The sequence below is a fragment of the Dipodomys spectabilis genome, unplaced genomic scaffold (assembly GCF_019054845.1).
Source record: "Dipodomys spectabilis isolate Male_0828 unplaced genomic scaffold, ASM1905484v1 ptg000006l, whole genome shotgun sequence".
Taxonomy (NCBI): Eukaryota; Metazoa; Chordata; class Mammalia; order Rodentia; family Heteromyidae; genus Dipodomys; species Dipodomys spectabilis.
The window spans coordinates 21,218,587-21,236,939 of record NW_024870683.1 but is presented as its reverse complement, the minus strand read 5'-3'; the positions used below and the strand labels follow the sequence as shown (position 1 = coordinate 21,236,939).

At 40.3% G+C, this 18,353-nt stretch overlaps 1 protein-coding gene across 2 annotated transcripts in view; it reads right to left on the bottom strand.

Moving 5' to 3' along the window:
* Positions 1-18,353, bottom strand: part of Snx30 (sorting nexin family member 30) — a 108,985-nt gene that overhangs the window by 38,415 nt on the left and 52,217 nt on the right. For both annotated transcript variants that reach the window (XM_042696121.1, XM_042696130.1), the window contains exons 3-4: positions 16,389-16,499; positions 823-981 (exon numbers count right to left, since the gene is read on the bottom strand). In XM_042696121.1, coding sequence (XP_042552055.1) covers positions 823-981; positions 16,389-16,499 — 270 coding nt within the window. The remainder of the gene's footprint in view (positions 1-822; positions 982-16,388; positions 16,500-18,353) is intronic.

Below are 18,353 nucleotides of genomic sequence, written 5' to 3'. Positions count from 1 at the left end.
AGGAACTGTAGATAAAAGCTAGTAAACAACCTGACTCTGGTAACAGTACAGGACCAAAGTATTCAGCTGGCCAATGACTGGAAAGGATGCAACTGACAGAACAACTAAGGGTAAACACCAGTCAAGTAGTGTGATACAGAGTTCACACAGACCCAGCTCCAGGACTTAGTGACATTATGTGAGCAAGTACAACCTCTCTCAATTTCAGTTTCCTTGTCTGTAAAATGAGGTTGCAAGTCATTTCTTACAGGGCTCTTACCAAGAACAGCCTCTTCAAATACCCCCAAAATACTATTTTCCTTCCTGTTGGTGGGACCAGCCTAACCTGCCAAGATGTGTTTAAGAAAACACTTGCCTCTGCTTTGGGCAAATGGAGATATTTAACTTCCACTGCTATAGCAAGGGAGGTCTGGTTTCCTCCTGAATTCTAACACAAAAGCCATCATAGTGTATACCAAGAAAACAAAGCTCAGAGGACCACTCATGCAGGTGGCTTGACAGAGATCAAATAGCATTGAAGAAAGACCTCTATGAGTTATTATTTTAGAGTTATCTATACATATTTTAAAGTTATCTATACATATTTCCTTCTTTCTTCCTTTCCTTTCTTCTTTCTCTTCCTTCTCCTCCCCTCTTCTCCCCTTTTCCTTCCTATTTCCTCCTCTTTGCTCTCCTCCCCTTCTCTTCCCTCTCCTCTCTTCTCCTTTTGCAGTAGTAAAAATTGAGCTCAGGGGCCTCACAATTGCTAAGTTACTGCTTGAGCCACAACCTCAACCCAAGAATGATAGCTTGGGGAAAGAATGTATGCTATTCTGTTCTTACCTTAGCAGTGAGGAAAACATTAAAGTGTTCATTGAAAGACAGCACAGGATGATCTGTAATTCGTTTTAAGAATTTATCCAAAGCTTTTCTTCTGGTTTCCACAAACTCCTCTGAAAAACGATCTACAACACCTTTCACCACAAACTTCTCAGGAAGTGGCTATGAAAACAGGAAGAAAAAGAGCAGCGTATTAAGATGGTGCAGGGAAATCCGCCAGCCAGCAAATACCTCCTGTTACCCACCTGTCCAAAGCAAAATTTCCAACTAGCCAGAAATTTATGCAGTAGTTAATATAAAGAAGTCAACATTCACCAAATAAGTACAACCATGTAGTTATCTTTACATTGCTTGCTATAATGGAAAACACAGTGCAAGATTGGGAGTCTAAGAAAAGAAGGCAGACAACCTCAGCCACAAAGAAAATCATTAAAATATCTTAAAATTCTACTCCTGGTTGAAAGAGTTAAACACCTTGGTGAGTAAAGAAAAGGGGAAGTGGTTAAACTCAAGTATCTAAAAATATGTTTGCCAAGTCAATAATTTTTAGATTTGCATTCAAAATTTAATTTCCTTCATTTTTTAACCCAATTTTTTTCTAGTTCAGTTCTTTCAGCCAACACTGTTAGGCAATTTAAAACTTCTTTTCACCAAGACAGAAATCTTGGAACCTGCTTTTTTTTCTTTCTCTCTTTTTTTTTTTTTTTTGTTGGTCGTGGGGCTTGAACTCTGGGCCTGGGTGCTGTCCCTCAGCTCTTCAGCTCAAGGTGAGCGCTCTACCACTTGAGCTACAGCACCACTTCCGGTTTTCTGGTGGTTTATTGGAGATAAGAGTCTCACAGTCTCTCCTGCCCGGGCTGGCTTTGAACTGCGATTCTCAGATCTCAGCCTCCTGAGTAGCTAGCATTACAGGCGTGAGCCACCAGCGCCCGGCTTCTTTCTCTTTTTTAGTGTTAGATGTGGGCTTGAACTGAGGGCCTGAATTGGCCCTGAGCTCCTTTTGCTCAAGACAAGCACTCTACCACTTGAGCCACAGCTCTATTTTTGGCCTTTTGGTGACTAGCTAGAGCTAAGAATCTCATGGACTTTAAGTGACTGTGAAATCATTTGTTGAAGATCTCAACATGGCTCCAAGAACACACCAGATGTCCAATGCATACTAGGTATTTTTATTAGTGTAAGACTGAAAAAATGAAAAGGGATATGGACTACGGACAGAAATTCCATACGCCTCTTTAGGCTAAAATGTTTCTAAAAATCATCTGAGATATACTTTTGCACCTACCAAGCTGATTAATTTTTAAACTGAAAACTATGTGTTATGATTCGCTTTTAAACTGAAAACTATGTGTTAACAAATAATGTAGAAAGTCTGGATCCTCCAACATTGCTGGTAAGAACACAAAATGGTTCAGCAATTGTGGAAAACAGTTGGACAGTTCCTCCAGAAATTAAACAGGATTGCCATATGATGTAGCAGTTCCATTACATGGTGGACATCCAAAATAACTGAAAACAAGCATTGACCAAGACTTAGGGTGGTAAATGTTGACAGCAGCATTATTCCCAATAGCTGGGCTAGGAAAAGGGAAGTGGCTGCTTTCCACGTATGGGCTAGCTTCTGGGCTGATTATCAGGTAACTTGAATGGACAGTGGAGGCTGGGAGAAATGGGAGAAAATGATGAAAGGGGTAATATTAATCATAACGCACTATACTCATGAACTGACATGTTAAACTGAAGCCCCTTTGTACAACTACTTAAAGATAATAAAAACTAAATGAAATAAAATGTTCTGGATTAAATAGTGGCAATGGTCATGTAACATGAATTATTGCTATAAAAGCCATTCAACTATACACCTTAAAATGGCTAAAACGGTGACTTTTACATTATATAAATTTTATGTCAATGTATTTTTTTTGGTTGGTTGTGGGCCTTGAACTCTGGGCCTGGGCACTGTCCCTCAGCTCTTCCGCTCAAGGCTAGTGCTCTACCACTTGAGTCACAGCGCCATTTCTGGTTTTCTGGTGGTTAACTGGAGATAAGAGTCTCATGAACTTTCCTGCCCCGCTGGCTTTGAACTGCGATCCTCAGATCTCAGCCTCCTGAGTAGCTAGGATTACAGATGTGAGCCATTGGGTACCAGGTTGTTTTTTTTGCTTTGTTTTTGTTTTTTTGTTTTTAAGCAAAGGTGAGAGAAAAATACCACAAAGATGAGAAGATGCTCCACTGCTGGCTCTGAAGATGGAAAAGGCCGCAAGCTGAGGGATGTAGAAAGCACAAGGAGATGTGTTCTCCCCTACTGACTTCGGAACAGAAGGCAGTCCTGGCCCACATGCTGACAGTAACACAATGAGACCAATTTCCAACTTTTGATGTATGGAGTTTTAAGAGAATACAGTTCTGTTGAAATCACTTGGGATGGGAGTTCATTTTATCAAACTTCTCTACTTTAGCTTATTTGTTATTTCTCTAATAAAGAAACTTTTTTCAAACAGAGTATGTAGATGTGTGATATAATCAGAAAAAAATCTCATTTGCAAATCATTAATCAATTAAAAATTTTCAAGATTTAGCTACTTGAAGATCAAGAAGATCTCAGTTCAAGGTCAGCCCAGGCAAAAAAGTTAATGAGGCGACAAAAAACTTGGCATAATGGCACACACCTGTTGTGTTAGCTACACAGGAAGCATAAGCAAGAGGATCATAGTCAGCCCCATCAAAAAACTGCAGATTCAGAGCTGGGAATGTGGCTTAGTGGTAGAGTGCTTGCCTAGCATGCATGAAGCCCTGGGTTCAATTCCTTAGCACCTCATAAACAGAAAAGGCTGGAAGTGATGCTGTGGCTCAAGTGGTAGAGTGCTAGCCTTAAGCAAAAGCAGCTCAGGACAGTGCCCAGGCCCTGAGTTCAACCCAGGACTGGCAAAAACAAACAAACAAACAAACAAAACAACACTCCAGACTCTACCTAAAAAATACCTAGAGCAAAAACAGCTAGTTTGTGGAGCAGTTGTAGAAGGTGAGTCCCTCATTTCACACACCAGTACCACTAAAAAAAAAAAAATTTAGGGTTTAATCTTGAAAAGTTGATATGTTTATAGCAGTTGATACTTTAAAAAGGCATTCTTGCCGGGTGCCAGTGGCTCACTCCTGTAATCCTAGCTACTCAGGAGGCTGAGATCTAAGGTGGCTCAGTGGTAGAGCGCTTGCCTTGCATGCATGAGGCCCTGGGTTCAATTCCTCAGCACCACATAACCAGGAAAAAAAAAGCCAGAAGTGGCGCTATGGCTCAAGTGGTAGAGTGCTAGCCTTGAACTGAAGAGCTGAGGGACAGCGTCCAGGCCCAGAGTTCAGGCCCATGACCAGACCCAAAAACAAACAAACAAACAAAAAAGCCAGCCCAGGCAGGACATGAGACTCTTATCTCCAATAAACTACTAGAAAACCGGAAGTGGTGCTATGGCTCAAGAGATGGAGTGCTTGCCTTGAGCTGAAGAGCACAGGGAAAGTGCCCAGGCCCGGAGTTCAAGCCTCACGACCAACAACAAAAAGAGGCATTCTCACATATATTATAAAGATGTGCAGTATGTTAAAAAAAATTCTGATTATTGTCACTGAAAAGCTACAATTCCTGGGTAGGCAGTCTGGACTGTTTCTGCTGCTCAGTCTTGAAATGTCCAACTCCTCTTGCCAGCATTTGAACTGTGACTCTTACACACAATGCCATAAACACTGAACATACCTCTACCTCGTGACAGAACCTTGCCTTTCCTCGCCTTATAATTTCATACAAAATATTGCTCCTAAGCAAAAAGAACTACTGAACAAATAAAGGAGTATCAAGAAAAAGAATTCTTGTCCCTATAAAGACTATTTGCAAAGCCTAGTTTAATTCAAAGGATTTAAAAGTTCAAACCAATGTTTTACTATTTATTACCTATGTATCAGGTTAAAAGTGTGGGAGGAGAAGGAAAGTAGAAGAAAATTGAGGAAGGGTTGACAAGAAATGTACTCATTACCTTACTTATGTAACCGAAACCTCTCTGTACATCACCTTGACAAAAATATATATATATATATATTTAAAAAGTGCGTATATTTAAGCCGGGCACTGGTGGCTCACGCCTGTAATCTGCAACCAGCAAAAAAAAAAAAAAAAGTGTGTACATTTAACAGTGCAAAAATGATAGTTCAGATAGCTCATTTCATATTAAAGCTATAGAGTTGTCACGCTGTAAATTTTTCCTCTTCAATTCTTGGAAGAGTTTACTACTGGCCATAATAAAATTAGCCTGTACGTAGTAAATACTCTTCCTGTAAAACTTCTTCATAAAAAGTGAAGCAGAGCAGGGCGTCCGTGGCTCACGCCTGTAATCCTAGCTACCTAGGAGGCTGAGATCTGAGGATCGCAGTTCAAAGCCAGCCCGGGCAGGAAAGTCTGTGAAACTCTTATCTCCAATAAACCACTAGAAAACCAGAAGTGGTGCTGTAGCTCAAGTGGTAGAGCGCTTGCCTTGAGCTGAAGAGCTGAGGGACAGCGCCCAGGCCCAGAGTTCAAGCCCACAACTGACCCCCCGCCCCCCCCCCCCCCAAAAAGTGAAGCAGGCTAGGTGCTGGTGTCTTACACTTGTAATCCTAGCTACTCAGGAGGCTGAGATCTGAGGATCAGTTCACAGGCAGACCAGGCAGAAAGGTCTGAGAGACTATCTCCAATTAACCAGAAAAATACCAGACTAGAGAAGTAACTCAAGTGGTAAAGTGCCAGCCATGATCACAAAAGCAGAACAAGAGTGCAAGCCCCTGCCCCAGAAAAAGAGTACAAGGTCCTGAGTTCAAGCCCTGGAATGCCCCCCAAGGTGGGGGAGGAGGGGAGATGATGAAGGAAACATTCAATTTCCAATTCCCAAATGAGGTTTCACAGATATATTTATATCAGGTCCTGAATCTATTATATCTATATATCTTATTGTGAAATCTGACTAGCAGTACTCTAGCAAAAGAGGCCATTCTAAGGCCACTGAGCAAGCACAGAAAAGAAAGGAATGGTGGTTACTAGGGAAAGAGAAGGGAGGGGAAGGAAACAAGAAGCTGTTGTCCAACTGGCACAGTTATTGCTACAAGATGAGTGAGTCCTAGATCTCTCCTATAAAACAATGATGTCTACATGCACATACTGTACACTTAGAATGTTGTTATGAGGATATATCTCATGTAGTCTTCTTAGCTCCCTCAAACAGAAACTTTTGAGGGTGATGGGAATGTTCATTATCCTGATTGTGGTGATGATATAAGTGTACACACCCCTGCAAAATTGTACAGGTAAGGACTAGGGACAGTTCAACCCCTAGTACCACAAGAGAAAGAGACAGACACCAAGACAGACATTGTACAGCTACAGATTTTTTTTACCAGTTATATCTCAAATGAAGTTTTTAAAGAACACTGGACAGGCATTCAAAGCTCACATCTTAATCCTAGATATCCAGAAGGCTGAGATCTGAGAATACAGCCTCAAAGCTAGCCCAGGCATGAAAGTCAATGAAACTCTTATCACCAATTAACAACCCCAAACCCAAAAGTAGAAAATGGTTACAGCTTCCAGACTTATTTGTTAAAGGCTCAGTCCCCAGCTGATGGCACTATGTCAGGAGATGGAAGCTAAAAGTGTTGGGGCCTACCTGGAGAAAAGAGGTCAGTGAGAATGTGCTTTTCAGCATTATGCCTGGTGCTAATCTTCCCCCGCCTCCACCGTGCTTCCAGCCTCTTCTACACATTCCCACTGCCATTGTGTTCTGCCTCTTCTCAAGCCCAATGAATCCAGACAATCATAGACTAATACTCTGAGCCATAAGATAAAATAAACCCTTCCCCCGTTTCCATTGTTCCTCTCAAGTATTTGTCACAGTGATGAAAAAGTATGACTAAACAGTTACTGTTAGAAGCTGAGCATGCTGTTCAGTGGTAGACCATGTGCTTAGCATTTGTGAGACCCTGAGTTCAATCCCCAGCACTGCAAAGAAAATAGTGGAATACTTTCCAACAAGCACAAATTGCTAAAATAAAGTAAAAAGGACTGCACGGAGATAAAAGTCAATCAATATAAACCACATTGTGCTTCTACTCAGACAAAGGAAAGATGGGTTTACAAAGCAGGAAGTTGGATTTATTTCTCCAGAAGAATGTCCAAGGCTGCTGAGTTCAGGGGCATAGGGATTAGAAACAAGGACAGAACTCTCACTCATGATGAAAAGCAAATCAAAGAACCAGGCTGCCTCCTAGAGCAACAGTATGGATGGCCTGTTCACCTACAACTTCACAGAATTTCAGTGAAACCCACACAAAGGAGATTACATCCCCACACTACTAACAGAAACAGTAGAACCAGAAAGCAGCGATTCTTGAACATTTGTAACTATAGCTGACTTAAGATGACAAAAAGAAAAATCAAAACATCAAGGAAACTACCACACTATCCTCCTTAAAATCTATTTGATTTAAATAGCTTCTAAAGCTCCTAAATGAATGCAATCTTAAAAGGAGAGCACAATCTCTATAAACAGGCAAGGGATCTAATTAGATATTTCTTTAAGAAGATCACAAATGTCTAACAAACTTACAAAAAGATGCTCATCATTAGCCACTAGGATGACTATAACTAAAAAGACAGTAACAATCACTGATGATAAAGATGTGGAGATACTGGAATTCCCATATGCCACCTGTGGGCAAGTAAAATGATGTCACCACTTTGGAAAACAGTCTGGCAGTACCTCAAAAGATTAAATAAGTATAGAGCTACTGTATGATTCAGCAATTATACTCCTGGGTCTACACCCAAAATATATGAAAACACATGGTCACAGAAAAAGCTGCTTACAAATGTTCATAGTATCCAAACAGCAAAACAACTAAAATGTCCATCATGGGTGAAACGAATAGAAAGATTCAGTTTATTCACATGATAAAATATTATTTGACAGGGGCTGGGAAGTTGGCTCAGTGGTAGAGCGCTTGCCTTGCATGCCTGAGGCCCTGGGTTCGATTCCTCAGCACCACATACACAAAAAGAAAAAGGCCGGAAGTGGCACTGTGGCTCAAGTGGTAGAGTGCTAGCCTTGAGCTGAAGAGCTGAAGGACAGCACCCAGGCCCAGAGTTCAGGCCCTATGACCAGACCCAAAAAAAGAAAAAAAAAATATTATTTGACAATAAAAGGATTAAAATGATAATAACTAATTGTGATGAACCTTGAAAATATTATGGGAAGTGAAAGAATCCAGCCACTGCTAGGCACTATGGCTCAAGAAAATAACCCAGTCACAAAATGTCACACAGTGCATTATTCCACTGATATGAAATATCCAGAATAGGCAAATCTACAGAGATTGAGAGTAGGAAAGATAGAGGAAGAGACAATAAGACTTCTTTTGGGGATGATGAAAACTGATGTGCTGGTAGCTACACAAATATGAATAGACACTTTTGAATTGTACATTTAAAATTAGTAAATTATATGGTATATGGTATATCTCAATAAAGCTGTTTTACAAAGGAAGGAGCCAGGCAAGATGGTGCATACCTGCAATCCCAGCACCAGGAAGGCAGATGCAGGAGAATCACAGGTTCAAGGCCAGTGTGGGATACACAGAGAGCTCCAGACCAATATGAGTTCTCTTTGAGAGCCTATCTCAGAAGATGTCGGGTATGTGTATGAAGGAAATCATGGGGCACCTGTCTGTCTTTAATTCCCCTACCCCACCTTCTGATCCTCTCCACGGTCATCTGAAGGTGAATACTAAGCTGGTGCTTTGTAACAGGTAAGAGTCTTCCTAGAAAAGTTGTAAAATGATTTTTAATGGGAAACAAGAGATTTGTATCTAGTTGGACTTTCATATTTAAATTAGACATACTCTCCTAAACTATTTTTTTCATTTCAGGTATGTATGAAGAATTTATGAAAAAATGGTTTGCTAATACAGATTTACAAAGTACCTTTCTACTCACTACTTCTACTCAGACCTTGGAAAAACCTATATTTAAAGATGCTCTATGTCTACTTGATTCATTGTTCATCCGTCCATTTTCAGTCTATAGATGAGTGCCTCTATTTCACCAGCAGGTGGTGATCTCGAGCCTTTGCGCCAGAGGTACCAAATCTACCATTCACTTAGGCTGCCAGGAGGGGGAGCGCAGCATAGGCTCCGCACAACCAGGCATCTCCCTTCCAGGGCACAGTAGAAGTGGGGAAACTCAGCAGACATAACCTCTTATCAGGTGATCTAGGCTAACAGTGATTCATAGCAGAATACACCTTTACTTTGTGGTTCTCTCCAAAACACATCACTCTAGGTTAGTCTAACCACAAGAAAAACAGACAAATGTCAATTGAGGGACACGGTATAAAACACCTGATCAGTGCTCCTCAAAACTGTCAAGGTTAGCAAAAACACAGTGAAAGCCTCAGAAAAGAGACTAAGGAGACATGGCTACAAAATGTAAAGTACTGTCCCAGGTCAGGACTTGGAGGAGAAAAAAACATACTGGTAAAACTGCTGAACTCTGAAAAAAGTACTTTTAGTAAAACAATGTTTTTATTTAGTAAAAAGGACAATAGTGACTAGGGTCACTAATTTTGACAAATGTTAGCAATAAGCAAAACTGAGTAAAGAATCCGAGACCTCTTTATTATTTTTGTAATGATTTTGAAATTCTATTTAGAGAGAAGTTATGGGGTATGCTCAGGGCCATGTCCCTAGCCTTTTCACTTTGAGTTAGTTTTGGATAGGATTCACCTTTTGCCCCTGAGTTGTCTTGGACCAGGACCTACCTACATATCTTGTGTAGCTGGGATTATAGACACAAACCACCATGCCTGTCTTATTTGTTGAAATGGGATTTTGCTAACTTTTTGCCCCATCTTGCCTCAAAAACCTTGATCCTTTTCGTCTCTGCTGGCTGAGTAGCTGATTATAGGTATAAGCCATCACCACTCCCCAATAACTTGTAAAACTATTCTGAAATATTACGAAAAAACAAAAAAGGTCACTACATATTAACAGAGGGAACAATCCAAGAAGAGGATATCACCATTGTCAATCTATACGCCCCAAACATCGGTGCACCCAAATATGTTAAGCAAATACTCTCAGATTTACAGGAAAAGATGGATCCAAATACAATAGTACTAGGAGACTTTAATACTCCACTCTCACCAAAGGACAGGTCTACCAACCAAAGAACTGGCAAAGATGTCTCTGAATTAAGTGATGCTGTATCTCAAACGGACTTAACTCACATATACCGTGTTTTCCACCCAACAACAACCCAGTACACATTCTTCTCAGCAGCTCAAGGAACTTTTCTAAAATAGATCATATCTTAGTTCATACAAGGAATTTAAGCAAATACAAGAGGATCGACATAATCCCTTGTATTCTATCTGACCATAGTGGAATCAAACTAGTTCTCAATAGCAAGGCATACAGTAGAAAAAACTCAAACACATGGAAATTAAACAGCACACTTCTGAGCAATCACAGAAAAAATTAAACATTAAAAAGTTCCTACAATTCAATAAAAATGAAGATACATCACAAAGAAAAATAGGACAAGGCGAAAGCATTCCTCAGGGGCAGATTTATTGCTCCCAGTGTACACGTAAAGAAAACAGAGACAGACCAAGTAAACAATCTCATGATGCAACTAAAACTGCTAGAGAAACAAGAAAAAGTTGAATCTGAAGTTGCTAGACAAAGCAAGATAACCAAAATAAGAGCAGAAATTAACAAGACAGAGACTAAGAAAACTATAAATAAAACAAAAAGCTGGTTTTTTTGACAAAAATCAATAAAACTGACAGACCACTGGCAAGATTAACTAAAAAAAGGAGACCCAAATCAATAATATCAGGGATGCCATAGGAAAATCTACAACGAACATCCAAGACATCCAAACAACTATGAAGAACTATTTCTAGACTCGATCCTCACTAAGGAAAACCTAGCAGAAATGGATGAATTTCTAGAGAAATACAAATTGCCCAAACTGAACCAAGAAGAAATAAATCAATTAAATATGCCAATAACCTACAATAAGATGGAGGAAGCAATCAGAAGCCTTCCAACAAGGAGAAGCTTGGAATTCTCTAAGACCTCTAAAGAACTAATACCCATAACTCCTCAAGGTCTTCAGAGAAATAGAAACAGAGGGAGTAATCCCAAATTCATTCTAGGAAGCCAATATCACACTCATCCCAAAGCCAGGCAAAGACCCAACAAAAAAGAGAACTACAATCTCTTTGATGAACACAGATGCACAGCTCCCTCAATAAAATTCTAACCAAAAGAATCCAGAAACATCAAAAAAAAATCATACATTATGACCAAGTAGGCTTCATCCCAGAGATGCAGGGACAGTTTAACATACATAAATCAATAAATGTAATCCATCACACCAACAGATTCAAGGTCAAGAAACACATTATTATCTCCATTGATGCGGAAAAGGCTTTTGTTAAAATACAGCACTCATTCTGTTAAAAGCTCTGGGAAAAATAAGAATAGAAGGAACATTCCTTAAAACAATAAAAGCCTTATACAACATACCAACAGCCAATATTATATTTAATGGAGAAAAACTACAAACAATTCCTCTAAAAACAGGAACAAGGCAAGGATGCCCACTCTCTCCACTCCTCTTCAATATAGTTCTGGAAGCCTTAGCCAGAGCAATAAGGCAAGAAAAAGACATTAAAGGGATCCCACATAGGGAAGGAAGAAGTTAAACTAGCTCTTTTTGCAGATGACATGATTTTATACCTTAATGATCCCCAAACTCTCAGAGATTATAAACTACTTCAGCTAAGAGGCAGGATACAAAGTTAACACACAAAAATCAGTTGCCTTTCTGTACACCAACAATGTACAAGCAGAAAGGGAAATCAAGGAAACAACCCCATTCACAATAACCTAAAAAAAAATAAAAATAAGGTATCTAGGAATTAACCAAAGATGTAAAGGATCTATTTCATGAAAACTAAAAAAGCCTAAAAATGGAATCATAGAGGTTACCAGGAAATGGAAAGACCTCCCATGTTGCTGGATAGGCAGAATTAATACAGTGAAAATGGCCATACTGCCAAAATTGATATACACATTCAATGCAATTCCCATTAAAATCCCAATGACATACTTCACTGAAATAGAGAAAACAGTCCAAAAATTCATATGGAACAACAAAAGACCTAGAATAGCCAAAGCAATTCTAGGCAAAAGAAAGAATGTAGGAGGGATCACAATACTGGATTTCAAGCTCTTCTACAGAGCCATAATAACAAAGACAGCTTAGTACTGGCACAAAAATTGACCCGAAGATCAATGGAACAGATTAGAAGACTCAGAAATAAAACCACTTACATACAGTCAGTTAATATTTGACAAAGGAGCCAAAGCCATACAGAATCATAGCCTCTTCAACGACTGGTGCTGGGAAAACTGGGTGGCCACATGCAGAAAACTAAAAGTGGACCCTGGCCTGTCACCATGCACTAACATCAACTCAAAATGGATTAAAGTCCTTAACATCAAACTTGAATCTCTGAAACTACTGCAGGACAGAGTAGGAGAGACACATGAACTTATAGGGACAGGCAGGAACTTCCTGAACAGAGTCCCAGGGACACAACAAATTGGAGAGAGACTTAATAAATGAGACTACCTTAAAATAAAAGTTTCTGCACAACTAAAGAAACAGCAACCAAACTAGAAAGAAAGCCAACAATTGGGAAAAAAATTTATCTACAATATATCAGACAAGGGCCTAATATCCATTGTATACGGAGAACTCAAGAAACTAACCCTTCCCAAATCTAACAAACCAATCATGAAATGGGCAAAGGAGCTAAAGAGAGACTTCTCAGAAGAAGAGATAAAAATGGCAAAGAAGCACATGAGGAAATGTTCATCATCCCTGGCTGTAAGGGAAATGCAAATAAAAACAACAGTGAGATACCCAGTCAGAATGGCCCACATCCTAAATTCAGCCAATGGCAAATGCTGGAGGGGATGCAGAGAAAGAGGAACCCTACTGCATTGCTGGTGGGAATGTACACTAATACAACACTTTGGAAAGCAGTCTGGAGGTACCTCAAGAAAGTGACCCAGCCATACCACTCCTAGGCATCTACCCTGAACAACAGGAACCAGGATACAAGGACACATCCACCTCCATGTTCATTGCAACACTGTTCACAATAGCCAAGAAATGGAAACAACCCAGATGCCCCACTACTGATGAGTGGATCCAAAAATTGTGCCACCCTGTGGCTCAAGTGGAAGAGTGCTAGTCTTGAGCTGAAGGGCTGAGGGACAGCACCCAGGCCCAGAGTTCAGGCCCACAACCGAACCAAAAAAAAAAAAAAAAAAAAAGAGTTTCACAAAAATTGTGCTACCTATATACAATATTATGCAGCCATTAGAAAGGACAAAATAATGGCATTTGCAGGGAAATGGATGGAACTAGAGCGAATCTTTTGAGCGAGGTTAGCCAAGAACAAAGAGACAAACGGCACATGGTCTCCCTGATATGGATGCTAAAGCCAAAATGCAAGAAGATATGACAAAGTAAATAAGACTCGAGAAACAAAGGACAACCACTCATTTTGTTGTATCACTGCTAAATGACTCCACATTCTTGACCATAGATATGGTATATATATGCATGCAACGAAGGGAAGCAAGAAGGAGGATGCAGAATGAGTGGGAAATGGAACAACATACAACAAAGGGGCCCATCAGCTGCACATAGATAAAAAAGAACTATGCAACCCAAAGACAGCAATGGGAAGGGAGGAATGAGAGGGGAAGAGGGAACAGCTTACACTAAGCAAAAGGAAAGAAATATAAACATCACCTGATGTGGAAGAAATAAATTATATTGTCAAAGCTCATAGGATTCACAAACTTTATAGACCAAGATAATGACAATTTGCCTTGTGAAGGTTAAAATGTGTTTGTGACTTTAACTAAGTATCACTATTCCACAATACTGTGAAATATGTGAATTTTTTTTTTTTTTTTTTGCGTCCGGTTGTGGGGCCTGAACTCTGGGCCTGGGAACTGTCCCTCAGCTCTTCAGCTCAAGGCTAGCACTCTACCATCTGAGCCACAGCACCACTTCCGGCTTTTTACTTTTTGCTTATGTGGTGCTGAGGAATCGAACCCAGGGCCTCAAGTATGCAAGGCAAGGGCTCTACCACTGAGCCACCTTCCCAGCCCCAAAATATGTGAAATTTATGTAATCACCTAATTTCAATTTTAAAAAAAAGTGAGAGAAGGGATGGGTTAGGAGCGATGGGTGACAATGTTGTCAGACACCTTGTATTCATATACTATTTTGTAGAATGGGAAGTGTTTTGTTTTGTTTTGTTGGTTGTGTGGCTTGAACTCTTGGGTTGGCGCTGTCCCTGTGCTCTTCAGCTCAAGGTGAGCGCTCTACCATTTGAGTCACAGCGCCACTTCCGGTTTTTCTAGTGGTTTATTAGAGATAAGAGTCTCACGGACTTTTCTGCCTGGGCTGGCTTTGAACCGAGATCCTCAGATTTCAGTCTCCTGAGTAGCTAGGATTACAGGTGTGAGCCACTGGTGCCCAGCTTAGAATGGGAACTTTTTTGTACAACTACTTAAAGATAATAATAATAATAATAAAATATGTTTAAAATTTTAAAAAAATTTAAAGCTATTCTGAAATACTTCCTTGGGAAAGTTTTTCACTAGCTGCCCATTTTGTCAAATTTGGATTCTATTTTAAGGAATAACTCTAAGTGCTCAAGCTTTTCTTTTTTTTTTTTTTGCAATTAGGAAAGTACATATGGAAAATCTCAAGTCTGGAGAGCAAAAGGCGACACATGATAGGAAAACGGGTACCTGAGGAAGAAGAGAATCTCTCCTTTCTACTTCATTGCCCTGGAAACCAAGAAACTGCCTGTGTGCATACAACACATAGTTTCTTCCAGAGAAGAGGAAAGGCTGGAAGATGTGATGGTAACATAACAGAAAACAGAGAATGCCAAAATATAATTCAAACCATGTTTTTGTTGAATAACACATCAGCTTCTCTGGAGAGTTTTCTACTCCAAAATCCTCTAGAGCCCACAAAGCCCCAAAATAACTCGGGTCTAAATAGTTGATTTTCTACTTTTTAAAAAAGAATTATCAAAAAAGTAATTAATATGTTTGTTGGTTTACTAGTTTTTGAACTTTATTTTTCTGCATTTTTTAAATTGTTATTACAAAGGTGATATACAGCGGAGTTACAGTTACGTAGGTCAGGTAATGAGTATCTGTGAACCTTTTGTGTACATGTGAATACTGGGTTTGAACTTAGGACCTCACATTTGCTAAGCAATGTTACACTCTGCCACTCTACTGCTCCTTTTGCATCTATTATTTTGATGGCAGGGTGTTGCTTTATGACTTTAGGACCATAATCCTCTTATTTGTGCTTTTCATGTTGCTGGCATGACAGGTCTGCACCACTGCACCCAGCCACTGTGCTCACCCCAGCTTGGGATGACAGATGCCCAAAACTGTGTCCAGCCATTGGTTATTGGTTGAGATGGGTTGATTTCTAATTAGGATACCTTTATTCTCCACCTCCAACGTAGCTAAGATTATAGGTATGAGTTACTCTAACAAACCCTAGTCTTTAAATTTGTATTTGTTCTGGCTAATTAAAAAAGATACCTGAAAATTTAGGTAGGAGATAAATGTTATGCTGCTAAGTGGTTTTCTTGTTTGTTTCTTGTGGGGTTTTGTTTTTATGCAGTACTGAAGTTTGAACATATGGCCTTCTGCTTCTAAGCAGGTGCCATTTGAGCTACTCCCTAGCCTTAGTTTGTTTTAATTAAAAACAGTTGATGGGGAGTGAAATAATCATGTTTCACAATCTGAAGCATCATTCTTTACCTAGTGGCAGCCATTCAAATCTCAGAAATATTTAGGTGCCAGTGGCTCATGCCTGTAATCCTAGCTACTTAGGAGGCTGAGATCTGAGAAATGTGGTTTGAAGCTAGCCTGGGCAAGAAAGATGGTGAGACACATCTCCAATGAACCACAAAAAAAAAAACAGAAATGGAGCTATGGCTCAAGAATGACAGTGTAAGCCTTGAGGGCAAAAAGAAATCTCAGGAACAGTGCTCAGACTCTGAGTTCAAGCCCCAAGACTTGTATAAAAGCAACTCAATAATATCTGCCATGGAGGAAAGGAACTGTTCCAGTCAGGCTCACACTTCTAAACTTCAGTCTTGGAGGAGATAGCAAGTGAGTTGGGACTCCCCATCCTCCACAAAACTGCCATCATGAAACTGAAACTCCACCTCCCCTCTCCATAGCAAATCAGAAGCAAAAAGAGAGATGAGACATCATCTAATGTATTTCACATACATTTGATGGTGTGTCTGGTTATAAAGCACATGGTTGTCAAACCTGTAGCTGAAGGCAGAGTAGAGCCCACTGTGCCAGGAGGATAAGCTCAAGGGAGTAAGAAATAAGGTTAACCACTTACTACCTACGGGAATCAGATGCGTGGGCTGGGATTCTTCCAGTTTGTTCCTCAACCAGTCAAAATCCTGGTATCTTCGACGAACAGAATATTCTGGCAAGTCAAACTCCACTCGAGTACTCTGCAAACAGAAGAGAATGGAAAAACAAGCCTAAGGGCAAGGTAGCATACATTGGGTGAAGGGAAAGAAAAAGCTCTCTTAAGTGACCAAACTGGGCACACACACATACCCCTTCCACCTAGCACACATCCAAATGGGAGTGCCTACCACAGCGGACAGACAAGCCTGGGCCACAGCCCCGGTAAAAACTCATGGAACCAGGATGGAAATTCAAGTTCTGGGTTTCTGAGTTTGTTCTGTTTTTTTCCTATCCTCAGGAAATGGAATTCAATTTTCCCTCAGAATTGTTTAGAACATTTGATTCATTTCCTCCAAGCTTAGCTCTGACAATGTCTTTTTGCAGAATAATTCCATTTAAGATGTTGCTACTCAGTCCAAATCTGTGAAAGGAAACTAAGTCTTCACCTCCTGCCAAATGTGCTGCTGGCGGGCTTTGCTGAAGGCAGCAGGGAAATAAGCTGCAGAGTCCATCTCTGCTCACTTGGAGGCAGAGTCCATGAAAACAGAAAAGATTCCACGAAATCTGCCATATTCTGCCAGGGCCACAATTTTGAAAGTTTTGGAAAGTGTCTAGGAGGAAATAGCAACAAATGCCATTGTATAGTATAAAAATATTAATCTTTTCCTTTTGTTCCTAAAATTTTAAAGTCTTCTGGAATGTAACTGTAGCACTTTAAAATCAATATTAAACAAAATTGGCTTGTACCAAAACAGATTTTTTTTCTTATTAATTAAAACCATATCTCAGCTAAGCCACTTTCCCCTAAGATGCTACCAACAATTACTCAGATAAAAACTGCTCAAGCAGCTGGGCGCTGGTGGCTCATGCCTATAATCCTAGCTACTCAGGAGGCTGAGATCTGAGGTTCAAAGCCAGCCCAGGCAGCAAAGTCCATAAGACTCTTATCTCTAATTAAAAAAAAAAAAAAAAAAGCAAGGCAAAAACAAAACAAAACAAAAAAAAAAAAAAAACGAATTGGCTCAAGTGGTAGAGTGCTTGCCTTGAGCTGAAAAGCTCAGGGACAATGCCCAGGCCCCCAAGTTCAAGCCCCATGAAAGACATAAATAAATAAATAAATAAATAAATTGCTCGAGCAACATTCTATAAATTTACTTTTTAAGCCAAAAATGTGTTTTAATCCAAGTGACCAAGAAAAACTTAGAACCACAGAAGGAACAGTCATCCGTCAAAGAAAGAGCTGTGACAGGCCTCAGCTTTGAAAATGAGCTCATCTTCCCCCAAAGCTGTATTCATGCTCATCTTCTCACACCCCTGTTTCTCCAGTACCTGGCTCTGCAACCTCCACCAGGGCCCCCCAATAACCTAGGTGCCCTTGAGACTTGGATGGTTCCTACATCCAGCACCTGTCCCTAAGCTAGCCTCTCCCTCCAATACTCAGCCCCTCCAGACAGAACTTTTGTCGGGAGAGAAATGTCCACACACCTCCCTCAAAGCAGCACTCCCCAAGTTTCATTCAGGCTCTTCCCCTCCCCCATACTCTGCCTGTTCAGCCTCCTGGGGAGACCTGAAGTTTCTTGACATTCTGTTTCTTCATGCCTTTGCTCTCCTCCTATTCCCCATCAATTCCATGGCCTCGCTCTTCAACCTGTCATTTATGTAAAGGTTCCCTCCCTCCACTGCCCTTTCATCCAACCTGGCAAAATGCAGCCACTAAATCTGTTTTTTAACACATCTGGGTATAGGAGCTCAGACACGGTGTGACCCAATAAATTCTCCAACCACTAACAACCTTTCCAATTCCTTTCCCTGCTCTCTCACTCAGTTTCACATCAGCTATTCAAATGCTTACAGAAAAAGCCCATTTCAAACTTCCCCTTATTCTCAGCAAAGTA